At 33.0% G+C, this 17571-nt stretch overlaps 2 protein-coding genes across 2 annotated transcripts; one reads left to right on the top strand and one right to left on the bottom strand.

The window, feature by feature from the left end:
- Positions 1–3090: 3090 nt before the first annotated feature.
- Positions 3091–6843, bottom strand: LOC106075256 (mitochondrial import inner membrane translocase subunit Tim22-like). Its single transcript, XM_013236207.2, has 4 exons — positions 6396–6843; positions 5879–6063; positions 4131–4203; positions 3091–3380 (listed from the first exon to the last, which is right to left on the bottom strand). The coding sequence occupies exons 1-4, from the start codon at positions 6661–6663 to the stop codon at positions 3298–3300; spliced, it is 609 nt and encodes a 202-aa protein (XP_013091661.1). The 5' UTR covers positions 6664–6843; the 3' UTR covers positions 3091–3297.
- A 386-nt stretch (positions 6844–7229) lies between these two features.
- On the top strand, positions 7230–14861 carry LOC106075257 (bis(5'-nucleosyl)-tetraphosphatase PrpE [asymmetrical]-like). The gene is made up of 2 exons (XM_013236209.2): positions 7230–7577; positions 8266–14861. The coding sequence occupies exons 1-2, from the start codon at positions 7557–7559 to the stop codon at positions 9124–9126; spliced, it is 882 nt and encodes a 293-aa protein (XP_013091663.2). The 5' UTR covers positions 7230–7556; the 3' UTR covers positions 9127–14861.
- Positions 14862–17571: the final 2710 nt, after the last annotated feature.

Genomic DNA, 17571 nt, shown 5'->3' with positions numbered 1-17571 from the left:
AATTAAATAATTTTTTTTTGTAAGCCTTAAGTGTAGTATTTTTAGATCTATGTTATTACAAATAAAAAACAAGAAAATTACTTTTTTCTTTTCAAATCGCAGAAAGTAGAGCTTTTTACGGTTATACCCATATTGAGCTATGAATAAGTTGGGTGGTTTGCTATTTCGCGGCTGTGTGTATGTGTTTAATTTAACTTCTATTAAGTTTTGTTAACGAGCTAATTGTCTCCCCTTTTGATGCATTATATCAATGTTTTCAAACTTAACCTCTCCCATCCCTCTTTTTCGTTAACTTTCAATGGAACCATAAAAAAAAAAACGGATGAGGGAAGGAGTAAAACAAAAATAGGAGTGCCATCAAAGGCCCATGCCGACCAGCAAAATGATCAGGCCAAACAGTCTTGAAGACATCAAAGTAGTGTTGAAGGCCATGCCGCTCGTGCATAGCAGAAAGTACGGTCTAACGTTTTACAAATGATAACACGTACAGTGTATAGTGTAATTCTTAAATTTTGTTCTTGTTGAATTTCAAACAAAATTAATTGTAATAATAATAATAAAAAAACAAGAAGATAACGTGTTCGGGTCTTTGTGTCTTGCTGCTGTCACTTTTTTTAAAGTTGTCTGCATTTAATTTTTTTTTCTTTGGTCGCGACCAGACCGGCCCATTTTGGTACCGGCCCACCGGGCATTTGCCCGTTTGCCCATATAGCCAGTCCGCCCGTGGTCAACAGATCTTGTGTGTTACCCTAACGGTTCAACAGACTAAGAGATAGCGGTGAATATGAAAGTCTTTATAAATGTAGAAAAAATTCTCTTTAGTTATGAAAGAGATTTATATGATTTACAATGGAATTCAGTTACGAAGACTTACATTTTGGAAGCACATCAATCTGACTATTGGTCTCGGCCGTAAAGCAACATGTCAATTAATTCTAAAGTTAAGTTATTCACTCAACTTCAGCTAACTGCACGCTACGTCATACATGTTCTTAGTAACATCTTAAAGTTGTTTCATAAGTAAGATGCTTATGGAAAGGGAAAATAAGCAAGATTGTTTTTAAGTGTGGGGGGGGGGGACGATTACTTTCATGAATACAGGTACCCTTGTTGGATACAGAAGCGTAGCTAGGGTGAGGGAGGGAGGTGGAGAATTTGAAAATCCCCCGGGACCCAACTCGAGAGGGGGGCCGTGAGTGTTGTTTTTTTTACATTAAATATTACGCAAAACACAAGGGCCCCCAAAGAGATCGAGCCCTCAGGACCTCCAATGATGTCGAATTCCTAGCTACGCCACTGGTTGGATAAGTTAGATATGAAGTATTTAAGGTTTGTTTTATTCTTCTTTAGCTGAAACCTTTATATTCGATGGTTGCCTAGGACGCCAATCTACAAACTAGCTTTGTACACTTATTTGCTTGTCTTTGTTTGTTATTGTAATTTAGATGAAAGTGATGCCAAGTATTTTCTTCCACCCCAGCCCCCAACTGAAATATTCCCCTCCCCCCTCGTTACGGGCGTGTGTTTACTTTGACTATTGATTGTGTCTAGACTTGGACACGTCAGAAGTCACAATTGAAGGACTGTTTCGTTTTTGTTTTTCAATAAGGTTGACTCAGTTTAGAAAAAAAGAATTTTTACACAAAATATGTAAATAATATACAATTTAATGTTCACTATCGTATATATTGTCTCTCCTCTTTCATTCTCTCTCTCGCCCTTTCTTTCACTTCCTATCGCTCGTGCTCTTTCTCTCAAAAACGTCATACTTACATTTACATCTACTATCCCCTTATAAATTGACAAGTTTATTATACCCTAAACAATAAAGTACCGGTAGTTATTTTTATTTGTTTATCCCAAATATCGCATAGTGTATGCCACTGGCACAAAGTATATTATGTTTAAGGAAATACACTGGAGTAACAATTCAATTACATACAGTTTGTCCACTGATTACCACAAGGATAACATGAATTCACGGCTTGAGAATAACAGCACTATATGTGTGAATGACGCCTAAGGAACCAAATATATATATATATATATAGATACGGTACCGCTTTGGGTAGTAGTCTACCGCAACGATTCAGGCAACTCCTTTAGGTCAATACCACTCTTTCTTTGGCGTTTTTATTTTGTCCTCACCTTTAACAATAAATCGAGTGTCACGGTGTTTACAAACGTGACCTTCACAGCTAAACGGCATTGAAGCAGGCTATCATTGATTCTGTACAACACAATAAGGTCCTATGTCAGTAGGCCTACTATTAGATGACACTATGCTAGTTTCTAACCAAATCAATGATACTATGAAATTAACTTATGTAGCTATTGTCAATGTGTTAAGCCTGCTTCAAAGAACTTTTTTTTTCTTTTTAATATTGTAGAGACCACCTACTCTTTCTCTCCCCCCCCCCCCACACACGTTTCTTTCTTCACTGCAGGCAAAGTGTGTGTTGTTTCGTCTGATCACCATCACATTAGTTCAACGTAATTGCTTCTTTCATGTAATAATCAATCGATCTAGTCATTACGTTGCACTGTTGTGCTTACAACAAACCACTTTATATTTACAAAGGCAAGTGACTTCACGTGACATAATGTAGGGCTCGGTATTTAGTGTAACCACGGTAAGTCTGGCCATTCAATGGGTGTGATTGGTCTTTTTATTGATAGAGTTGGCGAGGTCCACAGAATTACTGAGTCGTGTTGATGAAGCTTGCGAGGATCACGAGAGTGCTAAAATAATTTCATTTTTAACGGTACAGGTTGTTAGATCTATCTACGTAATGGTGACTGATGGTATTGAACCATGGCTGATGTGGTGAACAAAAGAGAGGTTAAGCATGAAAACGAGCAAGAGTGGTGTCAACATTATTCTCTCCCCTACATTAGTTATATATGTTGTTGTTTTTAATTGGTGAAATAATGGAGAACTTAAAACTTCAAATACAGAAGAAAAAAAAAATCCAATCTAAATTGAGCAATGTATTTGACAGCAATCAACAAGCCCAATAGCATTTTGACTCAAGTATTGATTTTACTTTAATTTTAAAGCAAAGTAGGAAAAAAATAAAGCAATAATCATTTTCATTATGATACAGTTTTAATAATTTACAATACGTATGTACAGATAAAAAAAAACACGTAAACATTTCAAAGTCTTATACAAATCTTTCTTCAACTCTCCACACACTTCTATTCTCTCAAGTCACAGACAACATTGATATTCTATTCATACATTTCCTTAATGGTCAAATATACAGTTACATTTCTATCCTAATTACTAAGAGATCACATGTGCCTCATGTAGTAGTCTATAGCAGTTGAGAACAAAGCAAAGCCAACAGCACCAAACACACCTGCCTTCAAACCAGCTGTGGGCATGAAAAAAAAAAAAAGATGTACATGTGAATCTACATGTTAAAGTTATTCATCTATTGCTTATTACTAGTTGAAATAACCAAATGTTACTTGGGATGGTTTTAGAAAAAAACAAACAAAGATTAGCAAGCATTATTATATTTTACACAAGCGTAGACCCTGTGTATACTGAGGTCAGTATTTAATAAGCAACTCATCTGGTTGAAAAAATAGCACAACGTGCCAACAATTTTAACAAAAGTTTACCAAGATCCAATACAACGCAGATGCTTATATTATTATTGCTTTTGTGTGTGTGTGTGTACAGCATGCCTTCCATGCTCAAATAGCATGCTTAATGCTCTGGTCCAATCTTTTATATGCACACATGAAGGTGGGTGTTTCTGGGGAAGGTTTCCCTGCTGCCTTTAGGTGCTCAACTAACATAACTCAAGTCCAATCTGTAATTTTATAACTCCTACTTCAGATTCAAACCTGAGCCTACTGCAGGTAGACAAGCCCTCATCAAAACAACCCCCTGTATTTCTCCTGTTAACTCAGACCCTTCAATTTGTTGCCATTTAAAAACACAACTAGATATTATAGAATGCATGACACACTTTTCTTTTTATTATCACCACATTAAACATTTTAAAACAATATTATTAGTAATTGGTCTTGTTCTACTTTCTATGCCTTTGAACAAATAACTTATAACTAACTAAAATGTAAATAAAAGTAAATATCTGCCCCAAAAAATATACCTCGAAGTCCTAACACTCCACCTACTATAGCTCCAGAGGCTGTTCCATTGATCAGTTCTGACTTTCCTCGATACTAAATAAAAAATATTATAGAAAGTGGTTTGCACATAAGAACATAATGTTTGATAGTTAATGTACTTTCCATTGAGATATTTACATTTCAAATCACATATCTATATATATAATTCTCTTCATGGCTCAAGAGTTTAGACACCACGTAATTTTAGAGGAGAAAAAAAAAGGGAGGGGGGGGGGGAACAAGTAATATTAACCAGTCACCAAACAGCAGGGCCGGACTTAACCTTTGTGACCAAGAAGTCATGGAAAGAGAAGAAGTAATCTACTCTGTATTGACACATCACTAAATAGAAGGGCCAGACAACCATTGTGGAGCCCTATGTGAAACGGATTTCCCGGGGCCCAGTTTTGGTAGGGATATGGATAATAAGTGAAAATTAAGAGTTTGTATTAGAAAATAAATTCCTCTTTGCATTTTATTCATTTTTTACTACATACAGAATTACTTTACGAGCCTTGCACGTAGTGAAGTCATACAGTATATCATAAGAATTCTGTTTCCTACATAGATCATGCTCGATAGCAAGAATTACCAAATGTTTCAATCTAACTACGAGAATTGTTGACCTCAAGTTGACCTAACCACTTCATTAGTTTGAGGCGCGAGAAGCTTCTTTCACTAGATTCCACAATTACGGGTATAGCATAATGCCATTTTTTTTATTGTACGTAGGATTGGCATTTTTCATATGAATGACACCCCAAAATGACAATTTTTGTCTACATATTTCAGGAGATTTTTATGAGTTTCCAAAAGATTTTAATAATTTCCGGATATTTCCAGGACTTTTTTTTTGTATATTTTGCAATTTCAGAAGATTTCCAGGAGCTCCTGGTAAATCAACAGGAGGCTGCGGAAATCTGTTATAAGTTATAAAATGGTTTAATTTAATATTTTATACACCTAGAATTAGCAGGGGTCCTATGAAAGTGCGGGGCCCACTGCGGTCGCATAGGTTGCATTGACCTAAAGCCGGCCCTGCAAAATAGTGGTGTATGCTACGCCGTGGGTCGACTAGTATGTCAATTATTTTTGTAGCTGTACAAGGTGAAATACACTAAACAACATAACAGCAAAATGTATATATATATATATATATATATTCTAGCCAGCTTTTTGCTGCTTAGCTTCAGACTCTTTTGCCATCTGTGCCAAGGGAAAAAAGCATGTTTTTTTTGTTTCAGCTGTTCATCACTGCCATACAAAGTATTGTTATGGGGTGTTGTGTGTGCGTGTGTTTTTCTTGGTGACGGTGGGAAGACGTTAACAATTGGTTGTGAATGATGCAAGATAAGTAGCATTGTCATTAGCTGTCTTAGGACAGATGACTCCAGAATGTGAAACTGAAAAGCAGTGTTATTGTAGTGAGTTATTAGTCACACAAGAAGTTGCAAAGTGAAAAGGTTGTCTGTTGAGATGTAAAATGTGAAAGAAAGATTGGTACTCATTTGAATATAAAGTTGTGCTATTTGAGAAAATGTATGTCAAAGGATGATAAAAGCTTGCACAATTTCATCTCTTCATAGGTTTCATCTTAAGTAAGAAAAATAAACGTTAAGGAAACTCTATAATAAAGTAATCTTTAAATCTTCATTCATAACTGACTTAGGAAAATCCCTGAAAAAATAGCTTATATAAATATTTATATAGTGTAGCTCATGTGACTTACCGATTCCACCAGACATTCAGTCCCTGAAAACATGGCCCCTACCAAGGCAAAGTTTTTTCCATATGAAAGAGAACGTGCTTTCATTTCCCTCAACACCATCCTTGTTGTTGGAGTTTCTGTTGTCATTGTGGACATGGGGTCAACTCCAGCTGTAAACAGACCAAATGCTGCTCCAAGTGCAAATCCTGTAGTAAAAAAAATTTTAAATAAAGTACTATAAACTAAAAAATAAGTGTCAAAATGTATCGCACCCTAGCTACGCTACTGTTCTAAAGAGAATGCTGGCTTCCCCTAAGCCCTAAATATGTTCAATTATTATAATTATAATAAGACATAAGAAATCATTATCAAGCCCGGAAGCCATTGATCATGGTCATGGGCAATAATTTGAATAATAATTAAATTAGAATCTAGAAGTCTAAATAATATTATAATATAATACTAATTTAATATATGATATACTATTACTAGATTAATATTACTAGATTAATAGATTGTTTCAAAGAAAAAAATTTACCAATAACACAACTCGCTGATGATTTAAATGCACAACTATCGAAAATTTCACGCACAAACATTTCCTCCCTTGACAAGGGCACCTGTGGAATACCGGCAACAGCCAAAGCTGGATCAGTCTTTGGTATCTTTTTAAATCCAATTACATGATCTATTATTAAATTGAAATTGGTAACATCATTGTGGCTTAAATTTTTTGGAATTCCTAACTCATTTACTTCTTGTGATTTTGAACCCAATGAGCTTGTGTTATTCATGGGCGCCGCCATTTTGTGTTGTTAGTATCGACATGAACATAAATTTAACTCAGGTATCGATATCTTAGGCATCTATTATATGTCATGTTGTCTTTTTTCAACGTGCGCTCCAGATCTAGTCTAGATGGACATAGAGTGTAAATCTACATTTTTTAGATATAGGGTCTAGATATAAGAAATCTAAACTTATAAACCTCAGAAAATGTAAATAGCTAGAAAAATTTAATTATAACATATAGGCAAGTGAACTTAAATCGCTCTTTTAAAAGGAAATAGTTTCCCAAGTATGCCAGAAAACACTATGTGACTATATAAAGATTTATTTTAGTAAAAATCCACTTACTGAAAATGTGTCAATGTAAAACGATGATTTATTATTTTAAATGTCTTTCAGAAGGTTAAATGTACTAAAACTTAAGAATAGTTTTTATTTCAAAATATCTTTTGTATTTTAAGAGGAGATTTATTTCCATTAATTCACACAAAGCTGGCTGGTTAATTCGTCTAACTCAAGTTGTGGTTTAGAGTTTTGGCTAACATAATATTAATATAACATGATAATCAACATTTTACATTACAATTACAAAATTGTGCACGTCCTTAGAACTCTATATTGTAGTTTTAATTTTTATTTATAAAAAAAAAAACACTACGAAATCTAATCAATATTGTTTAATTTCATTTTATACGAAAAGATCTAAATACACCCGATCACAACCATTTTTTAAAGTGGCGATATTGGTATTTGTAAAATATCTGGCGACCTTTTGCATTATAAACATAATGTCCATTGAATTAATTTTGTTACACTTTATAATAGTGTCATTGAGAATTTTCCCTATAGAGTATAGAAATAGATGTAGATCTATCATTAAAATGAATAGCAAGCTCATTAAAACGTTTTTATGATTGTCCGGGCAGTCCAGGTAATAAAAAAAAATAAAGTAGATCGAGATCATGTAATATAGATAATTTAATAAATTTAAGAATCCAAAATTAAGCTAGAGACACCGAGACCGAGTTAATAAAAAATTAAAATTAATAGAATAATACTTTATTTTAAGAGTAGAGAGTCATAGAGTCTAGACAGTATAGTAGAATGATTCCTGCCTGGCTGAAAGTTTACTGAAACGTTGATTTTGCTTTATCATACTTCATGCTTCATTCAATCATTGTCATCGTATAATAAGTTAATAACCTGTAGGCAGTGTAGGCGTAGGTAGGAAAGTAGCATCAAATGTGTTTGTCACTTTTTTAGGTGTAGCCTAAATCTGTCAATAAATCTAACAGTAACATGAATTAATTAATACTGTTTTAAATGAGCTAGATCTATATTTAGGTAAAAGTGTGCCCCAAAAAAACTGCTGGATCCTTTACCACCAAAGAGAATCCAGGGCTTTAGCTGCATTATATGTGGATGAGAATGCCTCTCTAGAATTATAATATATATAGGGCTGTTGTCACACGAAAAAAGTGCTCTACAAGATGAACCATAATCATTCTACGACTGAAGGAGGCTGACATATAATATATTTTTATCTGAATCTTAAATGTGTATTAAAACTCAATTTATTTTATTTATTTATCTAATAATGTTTGTTGTTTTTTTTTCAGGAAAAAATGGCGGCAATATTGTTTAATTGTATGTCACTTTTGCGTGATATCTACAACCAAGTAAAGCCATATCCTACAAAAACAAAGTATGGCCTGCCACTCCCAAAAAAGTGTCATGTAGTGCTTACAGATGATGAAATTGGTGACAGGCCTGTTCTTATTATTGGTGATGTACATGGTTGTTTTGATGAGCTAAATGACCTAATTTCTCAGGCCCAGAGTCGAATCAACACATCAGACCTGTTCATTATCTTTGTCGGAGACATGTTGAACAAGGGTCCGAAAAATCAAGAGGTCTTGACTCTTCTTCGTGAGCTCACAGCTAATGGAAGTGCTTCAGCAGTGAAAGGCAATCACGAAGAGTCATTACTTAGAGAGTATCGTAGCATGAGGATGAACAGTGATTACAAGCTTTCAAAGAAATACCAATACTTGAGTACATTTTCAGCAGAGGATTTTCAGTATCTTCAGAACTTGCCATATTCTTTGACTGTCCCCAAAATCAATTCAATTGTGGTCCATGCAGGGCTGGTGCCAGGTGTTCCCTTGGAACGGCAATGCCTAATAGATGTGTGCCACATGAGAAATCTTGTTTATGGTGAATCAGTGTTTGGGCCTGTTCCTGTTGCTCACAGCAAGCCAGAAATAGGCGTGGCTTGGGCAACTTTATGGAAAGGGCCACAGCATGTTTACTATGGACATGATGCCCGCAGAGGCTTGCAAGATCTACCCTTTGCCACAGGCTTAGACACAGGTTGTGTGTATGGGCAGTGCCTGACGGGTATTATTATAGACAAGAATGGGGATAAAACATTTGTTACTGTGCGAGCTAAAAAGTCTTATTATAACAATAATGAATAAAAAAAAAGTATTATCTGTATTAACAGTATCTCACACTGTTTTATTGTCATGTTGATAAAAATTTTTTTTTTTTCTTCTTTGCACACTAATTCTTGTTTAAATTTTAGGCTTTAAGTACAAGTGTAGTTTCAAAACATTCCTCCTTGTTGTTTGTATTGACTTTTAATTCTGTCTAGTCAAAAGACATGGTTTGCATTTTAAGTAAACTTGTTTTGTTTTTTTTAAACAGTTTGTTTTCTTGAATCATGTGTTGCAGTATTCTGCTTAAATTTGTAGGTTGTGGCATAATAACACTGTTTAAGTTTTTAGCCATTTTCAAGAAAACCTTGTTTAAGCTTTTATGTCTTTAAGACATTAAGAAGGGTGTTTAAAAGCAGGACAAGTTCAAAAGTTTTTTTTATTCCATCAAGATTTGCGTCACATTCCTAAAATTACTTGTAGCACACTGCTCCATTTAAAATCATGAAAGCTGCATGATGGGGTGCATGTTAATGGTAAAATGTATACTACAAACATCAGCTTATGATTGAACTTAAAAAGTTTTGATTTATACTTTTGTATAAACAATTTTGAACTCCTTTTGGAAGTTCTTAGAAACTCTAATAATTCTCTGCACCACATTAATAATAAGGCTTGTTTTCAAGCCTGACAATCAAGGAGTGCAGTATTTATCCTCTATTTTCAAACACATTATGATTTGCATGTTGGACCCAATGTTTTTTGTTTAATTAAAAAAAACAACAATAATAAGAAACACTTTGTTGCGTTAATTCAGAATATAACTACATACTTTTTTGTGGATTCGGGGTATTAGAGAGATATATTTGTGTTAACTTAATGCAGGTTGCAACTTGATTTGCATGGTCATGTGAAATATTGCACTCATACACAAGCTTCAGAATCAAAGTCAATGCCATTGTACTTGACAACACCACTTAGCCGGTTTCATTCTCCAATAAAAAAATTCCTGGCCTTCAAGAAGATTTTATTTTTAAAATCTCCTGTTCCACAATCAAGTGGTACCTGTTCCAATATTGATTATTATTTGGTTATTTGATAATGACAAATTAATTTATGCAAATGATGGTTTTTCTTTTTTTTTCAAAACAACTTTTTTTTTAAAGAACGTAAGTAATTATGAAAAAGTTCTTGCGATCTCTCGGGCAGATGATGTTAAGGTCAGCTGTTTCTTTTGCCAATGGTTAACGACCAGGGTGTTATGTGGCCAACACTACAACCATGTGTCTTTAATTTCCCTAACTAAAGTCAGGTATCCATTAGAGTTGGGTGGAGTCTGGGCACCCTAAAGTTCCCAAAATTCAAAATCCCAGTCTTCATCAAGATTCAAACCCAAGACCCCAGGTTTGGAGCCAAGCCCTTTACTGCTCCCCCTCTATTCTTTGGTAGTCAAGTAAAATTGACTCAAGGTTCTCTCTATATAACTTCCAATATTGATTGTTATTATTTAGTTATTATTTGATAATGACAAATTAATTTATACATCTCAATAAAAAGATCTGTATCACATTGTTTATACCTACATATACAGAATTATTTTATTTATTGTGTGTCATTATGTTACTAAATAAGTTTCTGGATTGTTAGAGGTGAAATACATTATACTTCATGTCAATATAATAATGGTTGTCAGTGATTGCAGCTTTTAAAGAACCAAAAAATACTTTAATTTCTGTTTTGTGTAAGCACTGTTATTATTACACATGTGAATAATACTCATAACAATGCAACATGAACTTACCATATTATATATATATATTACTTACAAAAGAGCTATAGATTCAACACTTCTGAATTGTTATGTTGTTAAAATTTGTGTATCCCCTACTTAATGTTATCAGCCGCAAGAAAAGTTTTCAGTATTTCTGCAATCAAATGGTCACTGCTGAAAGAAAACGCTTACATAATTGTGTATGTGTGTCCATAACAGGTTTTAAGTTATAGTTCTAATGATTAAGGAACATGTGTGTGTGTAAATATGGAAAATTTGAAACATGCTTATTTATTTCATGTTATGATAGAAAAAAAATTCATACTGCTTCAAAATGTAACCTGTGGCACTTTTTTTTTTCAATTGTGCCCACTTCAATTGAATTCAAGAGTTTGTCTGAGTAATTCAAGCTGCCTTTGTAAGATATTTTATAACATTCAAAATGAATACAAACTTTTTTTTTTTTGATTAGCTGAAATGAATGTGGTGTCTTACAAATGATGTTTTTTCTTTTTTTACAAAAGAACTTTAAAAAAAAATAAATTAGAAAAGCTTTATGATATACTTTTTGTAGCAATTAAGTGGTAGTTCATTTCTCTAATCATGATTATTATCATTACCAAATCCAAATCTATATTATTGTGAATTTATCACAATATCAATTGCCAGTACCATTATTAACATTTTGTTTATTTATATTACAAAATAGTGTGTTTTTTTTTAAATTGTACATTTCCCTTCCAGACCTTGTGGTCTATATAACAAAATAATCTATTTAATATTTTGTAAAAGAGACAGTTGTTTGACGAATGTATGCCTCCTTTATAATATTTAATTAAAACGTTTTTACCCATTAGCTGTAGTCCAATGGAGATAAAATGAGATGTTAGAATTGATTCATACATATTCAAATACTACAGTAGGCCCAAGTTTTAGTGCAATTATAACATAATGATGAACATTGTATCTTGAGCTAGGCAGAGGTTTTGAATGTTATCATTTGGAAACTTATGTTTTTCAAAATATATTTAAAGTTGCTTTGTTTTTGGGGTTTATTAAGATTCTATTCATGGAACACCTAGACCCCATTAATGGAACACCTAGACCCCATTCATGAAACAATCAAATGAAGGTATATATCATACTTAAATTCTAGTGCCAAATAGAAACCATTTCATGTCTGAAGAGAAAATTTTCATTGGCCCCCAAGCTAGGTGTACATTTTAAACCTTTTTTTTTTCATTTAGTTTACCTTATTTTACATAAGCATGAAACGTTTCATATCAATGAAATTAGGGCCTCTTGGCTTGTGTGGTAGTAGTTTAGTTAGTTTTTACTCAAAATTCTTGTGATGAAAAAAAAACTAAATTGCCCCAGCTGATGCTTATCTTATTTAAATGTCAATAGCAGCAACAACAATATATAACAATTTATTAAATTTAAACATTGATATATCACAGAACAAATTTTTGTGTGATCTTTTTTTCCACATAATTCATGTATTGGTAAGTGATAAGAAATTGTCTTCCTGTGGAAGAATGTCATTTTCTTTTTTTTTTTTTAAACCTCTTTAATAAAGTGATATAACAACATTTTGAATACATTCTCTGTCCTTTTATCTTCGTTTTAAAGTAGTGACTTACATTTTTTTATGACCATATAATATCACTACTTCATAACTTGCTCAAAGAGTGTGGTGAGTTTGCTTTCTAATATATTATATTCATTTTCACTTTACTCTTAAACGAGAGATTGATTTAAATTTCATTTCTTTAATAGTTGAACCTCTATGCTAAGAATTAGCTATTACAATAAAGAATTTGAGTTTATGTATCTGTCAAGAGATAGCGCTGTGGTCATTAAACTTAACTTCTGTATAAGTCTAATGCTCATTTGAATTTTGGGGCACAAGACACTCTTCTTCTCAACCATCTTTATTCATTCTGCAATTTGTAAATGATCTCCTACAAATGTATTTCTGGGATTATTGATAAAGTCCCTATATTTAAAATCTCTCAATATTCATTATTAAAGAGAACGTATTTTACAATAAACCATTCTGTCTACCTAGTATTGATTGTATTTGTGATGACAGTTTCAAGTATGTATTGATTACAAGGGATCAGTCTGTGTACTGGGAGTATTGATTGCATTTGTGAGTGAAAGTTTGAAGACAAACAAATTTGATCTCACAGTAAGTTGTGATTTCCTTATAAATATTCCAAGTTGATGATTCATATTATTATTTTATTACAAGCTCAGTTTGTTTTAAACTTCTGTTTCTAATAATGCTAGTGAAAATCATGTTTAGCAACACAGAATATTACACAATGCCTATAAGTATTTTTTTTACTAAGATCTCTTTGTCCATCTAAATGCAAATCCCATTACATTCATTATAGCAGAGGTTCTCAAACGTTTTTGACCCGAGGACCCCTTTGTATAGTCAAAACTTGCCATGGACACCTATATGAAAAAGAAAAAGCTACATAAATGTATATTATATTTATAAAAAATTGAAAAAATTTTTTTTTTTTTGAAGGAGTGTTTGCTGAGGTAATAACTTTTTGTTTGAAATCAAATTTAAAAATAATTAATGACTTGGATGAGGTTGATTAAATTTTATTTTTATGAGTATATTTATGCCTGGCTTAATGAGCAAAATTTTCTAGTCAGTTTCTTTTGTTTGTGATGAGGTTCATTGTGATAATTTCCTTGTTGTACCAAATAAGAAGACAGGAAAGCAGTCAACAACTTTTTTACAATGACTCAAATGCAAGATATAAATTTGTAAAATATTTGTAATCAGAATTTGTGGTATCCTTGTTAACACATTGATTTATGTTCCTCGTTTGGGGATATTTTAATAAGCTGCTTCTGCATTAGTATGGATTGATTGGCAACTGGAGATCTCCTGGACAGCCACAGAGCTGAAAGATAAGCTTTGGAGCAAACAACTACAACGTTAATAAACAACCCAAGCATGCCAAACAGCCTGGGACTAGTGATATTTGCCCTTGTGGAGCATCACCAGAGAATGCTGGCCATGTTCTTCAAAGCAGCATTATCTATCAAAAGGCCTAAACAAGAATATGGACGCTTATATGAAAAGCTGCCATATCTGGAAACCACTGCACCGTTCATCACAGATATATGACTACTTGTCTGAACCTTCAAGCATATATATATACATATATATATATATATATACACTGGTATGAGAACAAAGTGAAAGAAGAAAATTTGATTTGGATTTTATCTTGTTCAAGTGCAGAAGGGTTCAACACCCATCTGGGGTACCCAAGTGAAGAATGTTCTCAAATCTTGAGTTTAGGTCGTCATTGAATAGTACATAAAAAAAAATGATTAAACAATAGTGAGGGATGAGTATTAAAGTTATCTGATATTATAAACTGGCTTTTAGCTAAGAAGTTATTTTAATTGTATTCAATTTAATCTTTCTTCGGACCCCCTTCGGTTGTCTTGTTTGAGAACCACTGCATTTAGTACCAGTAGTGAATCCAGACTTTTGCTGCCACAGAAATTTTCTGTCACAGATACCTTCCTCCCTTACATTCCATGTCATGAAATTATTTTTATTTGTAACCATACAATATATCAGTGTTTCCCAAACTGTGTTTTGTGTTGGTGTTCCACAAACATTTGGGATAATTAACTAGACGCCACAAGGTGAATTTATCTCTCTAAAATAAATATCAGAGTGTTCAGCTAAATACCCAGAATGTACACTTCAAAAGTTTGGGAAACACTGCAATAGCTTACCTTAAAATGTGAACACAAAAAAAGTTATTTCACAGTATGTCCCTGTTTGGCTCATGAGTGGTAAGCAATACTCATACATAGGTAATTTTACAGACAAATGTATATAGAAATGTGGCAAAGTGATGAAATGTCAAAAAGTTTGTTTTTTCTTTAAATTATTATTTTCATTGACTTATAGAAGAGCAAGCAACAATCATGTCCTATTAAACCAAAACTATTCTTATGCTCATTTGTTACTTATTTATATAATTATAATGTACTTGTTGATACTTTGAAATGTTGACCAAACAATAGGCTGCCAAAAAGATTGATCATATTAGGTATATCTTGATCTGTTAAAAAAAAGCCTACTGCTTATTCTTAATACATTTAGTATTGAATGCTTGGAATAACAAACTATCTAATGAAATTAGGGATTAAGTGTTGCCACTTTGTTATTTTGTATTTTTTCTTTCCAATTCTGAACTGTCCACAACTCAATAGTTAACAGTCTTTTTTATTTATTTTTATTTTTTTAACCCCTCTAACTGTGTAACTACTGCAATACAGCATTTGGTTGTAAGAAGAAAAAAATGTCAATAAAAAGTTTTTCTAAAATTGTAAATGATAGTTTCATTGCTAAAAGTTGTTTCTTCTTCTTGGCTATCTATAGTGATTAGTTCATTGCTATTAAGTATTATTTCATTGTTATTAAGTGTCCAGATTACAGACTACTTCATTGCTTATAAGTGGCAAGCACTATAAATAGTAGTATAGTACTTTCTTTTTCCTGTTGGGTTTCTCCTTGTAGATATATAGATATTTCATTGTTGCCAAAAAACATGCTCCCTTCTCTTCAATTTGAACCAAACCCTTTAGCACATGCATTGATAAAGAAATGTTTATTTTTGTTGGATTATTTTCTTTTTTTCTGATTAGGTTGAATGTTGTCCTTTTAGAGCACCCTGCGCTGGACTGTTGTTTGGACTTATAGTCGATAGTTTCGGGTTCAAAACCCTGTCGTCCTAGGTCAGGCTTGGACTAGGAAGTAAATTATCTTCAACTCTGAAGGAACCTCCAAAACATGTAAAATATTTAATAAGCCCCTTTTATCAATCTTAAGAATATGAACAAATTCCAAAAATAGCATCTTTAACAAATACCTTGCAATGCCCACTTAGTCAATGGAGTGTCAAAATAAGTTAACTCAATTAATATTACTTTAAAAAAAAAAAATAAACAGTGACAGGCATGAGAATCTATAACATCTGCTTCTAGTCTTAAAACAATAATTTATATTTCCTTTTTTTAAAGTGTAGGCCTATTTTAAGTTAAATTATTTTCAGAATTCTAATCTTGATATCACATTTTTGTTTTTACTGTTTTAGAATCCTTTTAAAATGAAAGTAGAAAATAAAATTATTTATTAGCAAATATATATGATAATTGGTTTGCTTTTGGTTGAAGAGATTTAGACTCAAGATTTAAACAAAAGATTTCGACTCAAGATTTAAACAAGAGATTTAGACTCAAGATTTAAACAAGAGATTTTATTGATACAAATGTCATAATGCCTTTTTTAAAATCCATGCTTACAGTATTGTCATTGATTTTTTCCCACTAACATAATAATTTTATTCATGTAAAGTAATGTTTACCTTGTGTACCAGGTTATGTGATGTTTACTTTGTTAGTTATGTGATGTAATGTTTGCATATTGTTCCATAATGTTCTCATATTGTTCCATGTGATGTAATGTTAATTTATGTTCTATGTGGTGTAATGTTTACTTTGTGTTCCATGTTCCAAACATTATCCCCTTCCTAATTCTCAGAGGCTGAGTTAATGCTATTAATTCTTTTGTTCTCTTCTGACTGAATATTCAGCAGATCTTTTTCACAAAACATTGGCTGTTTCTTCTCATTTTTATGTTGGAGGAAATATTGCTTGTTTCTTTATCAGAATAAATCAAGGGCAATAACCTACGAGCCGTGAGATTAATAACAAACAAATATTCAAATATGACTAGAGTAACACCATTAGTAAAATCACTAATTTTAGAGATTTCAGGACAGAAGAATAAAAAATGAAGTAGCAAAAGGACATACAACGCTGAACTATAATTTACAAAAAAAAAAAAAAAAAAAGACCTAATGAAATATTTAAAATGACAGAGATAGAGGCACTTTTCTTATTCTTATGCTAGGACAAATACCTGCAAGTGTTGTTAAAGCATGAAGTCTTCTACCAGTGTCAGCCAGAAAAACAAATTATATTGCAGAGTTATTAAGTCTATAATAAACACGCATGTCTAGATTAGCAATGAATACGCGCAATAATATGTAATTGTATTTTCTCTTCTAAAGTAATGAGTAATGTCCTTACTACATCCCTATGCTGAGGCACAGTGGAAAAAAAAGGGGAGGGGGAGGCACGCTGAAAATTTGTCAAGAATAATCGCGTTTTCAAAAAAACAATTTTTGTCTAATCTGATTCTAGATATAATTCAGTGAACAGTAGATCATCAAACTCCATTTGAGTGAGGGCTTGAGAGGCTCAAGCTCAAATCCTCTCTTTCGAAAGCCCTGGACAGAAACTCTGCTGTTTTTGAGTAGTGCATACATATCACCATACAGGTCGACAACTTTTGGTTTCCCAGACCTGTCGAGACTTATCAGCAGTCAAACAGAATATGAGGCACGGTTTCCTCTTCTTCCCCGCAGCGGGGGCACCGTGAATCAAAATTTAACCATAGCCGTGAGAAATATGAGTCTGCTATAATAACCTGCTCAGGCCTGGAGAGCCTCCACCACGGGGAAGTGCGTTCAGGGCGTCTCATGCGCTCCCAGGCTCCACAGTAGATGTGTAAAACGTATAACAGAGTTCACTAAAATAAAGAGATAGACAATGAAAGACAATTTTTAGCTACTTCTAGATCAACGATCAATCTTATT

The sequence above is a fragment of the Biomphalaria glabrata genome, chromosome 12, assembly GCF_947242115.1.
Source record: "Biomphalaria glabrata chromosome 12, xgBioGlab47.1, whole genome shotgun sequence".
Lineage (NCBI taxonomy): Eukaryota > Metazoa > Mollusca > Gastropoda > Planorbidae > Biomphalaria > Biomphalaria glabrata.
The sequence above is the reverse complement of the archived record's forward strand: the minus strand, read 5'-3'. Positions and strand labels throughout refer to the sequence as shown.

What these genes read in the sequence shown, in the direction of transcription:
- LOC106075256 (XM_013236207.2), bottom strand. Translation starts at nt 6,663, where the DNA reads ATGGCGGCGCCCATGAATAACACAAGCTCATTGGGTTCAAAATCACAA. An exon ending in ATCAGCGAGTTGTGTTATTG is followed by an intron (nt 6,064 to 6,395) that starts GTAAATTTTTTT and finishes TTTTTACTACAG; the next exon opens with GATTTGCACTTGGAGCAGCA. An exon ending in CTGAATGTCTGGTGGAATCG is followed by an intron (nt 4,204 to 5,878) that starts GTAAGTCACATG and finishes TTTTTTATTTAG; the next exon opens with TATCGAGGAAAGTCAGAACT.
- LOC106075257 (XM_013236209.2), top strand. Translation starts at nt 7,557, where the DNA reads ATGATTGTCCGGGCAGTCCAG. An exon ending in TGATTGTCCGGGCAGTCCAG is followed by an intron (nt 7,578 to 8,265) that starts GTAATAAAAAAA and finishes TTTTTTTTTCAG; the next exon opens with GAAAAAATGGCGGCAATATT.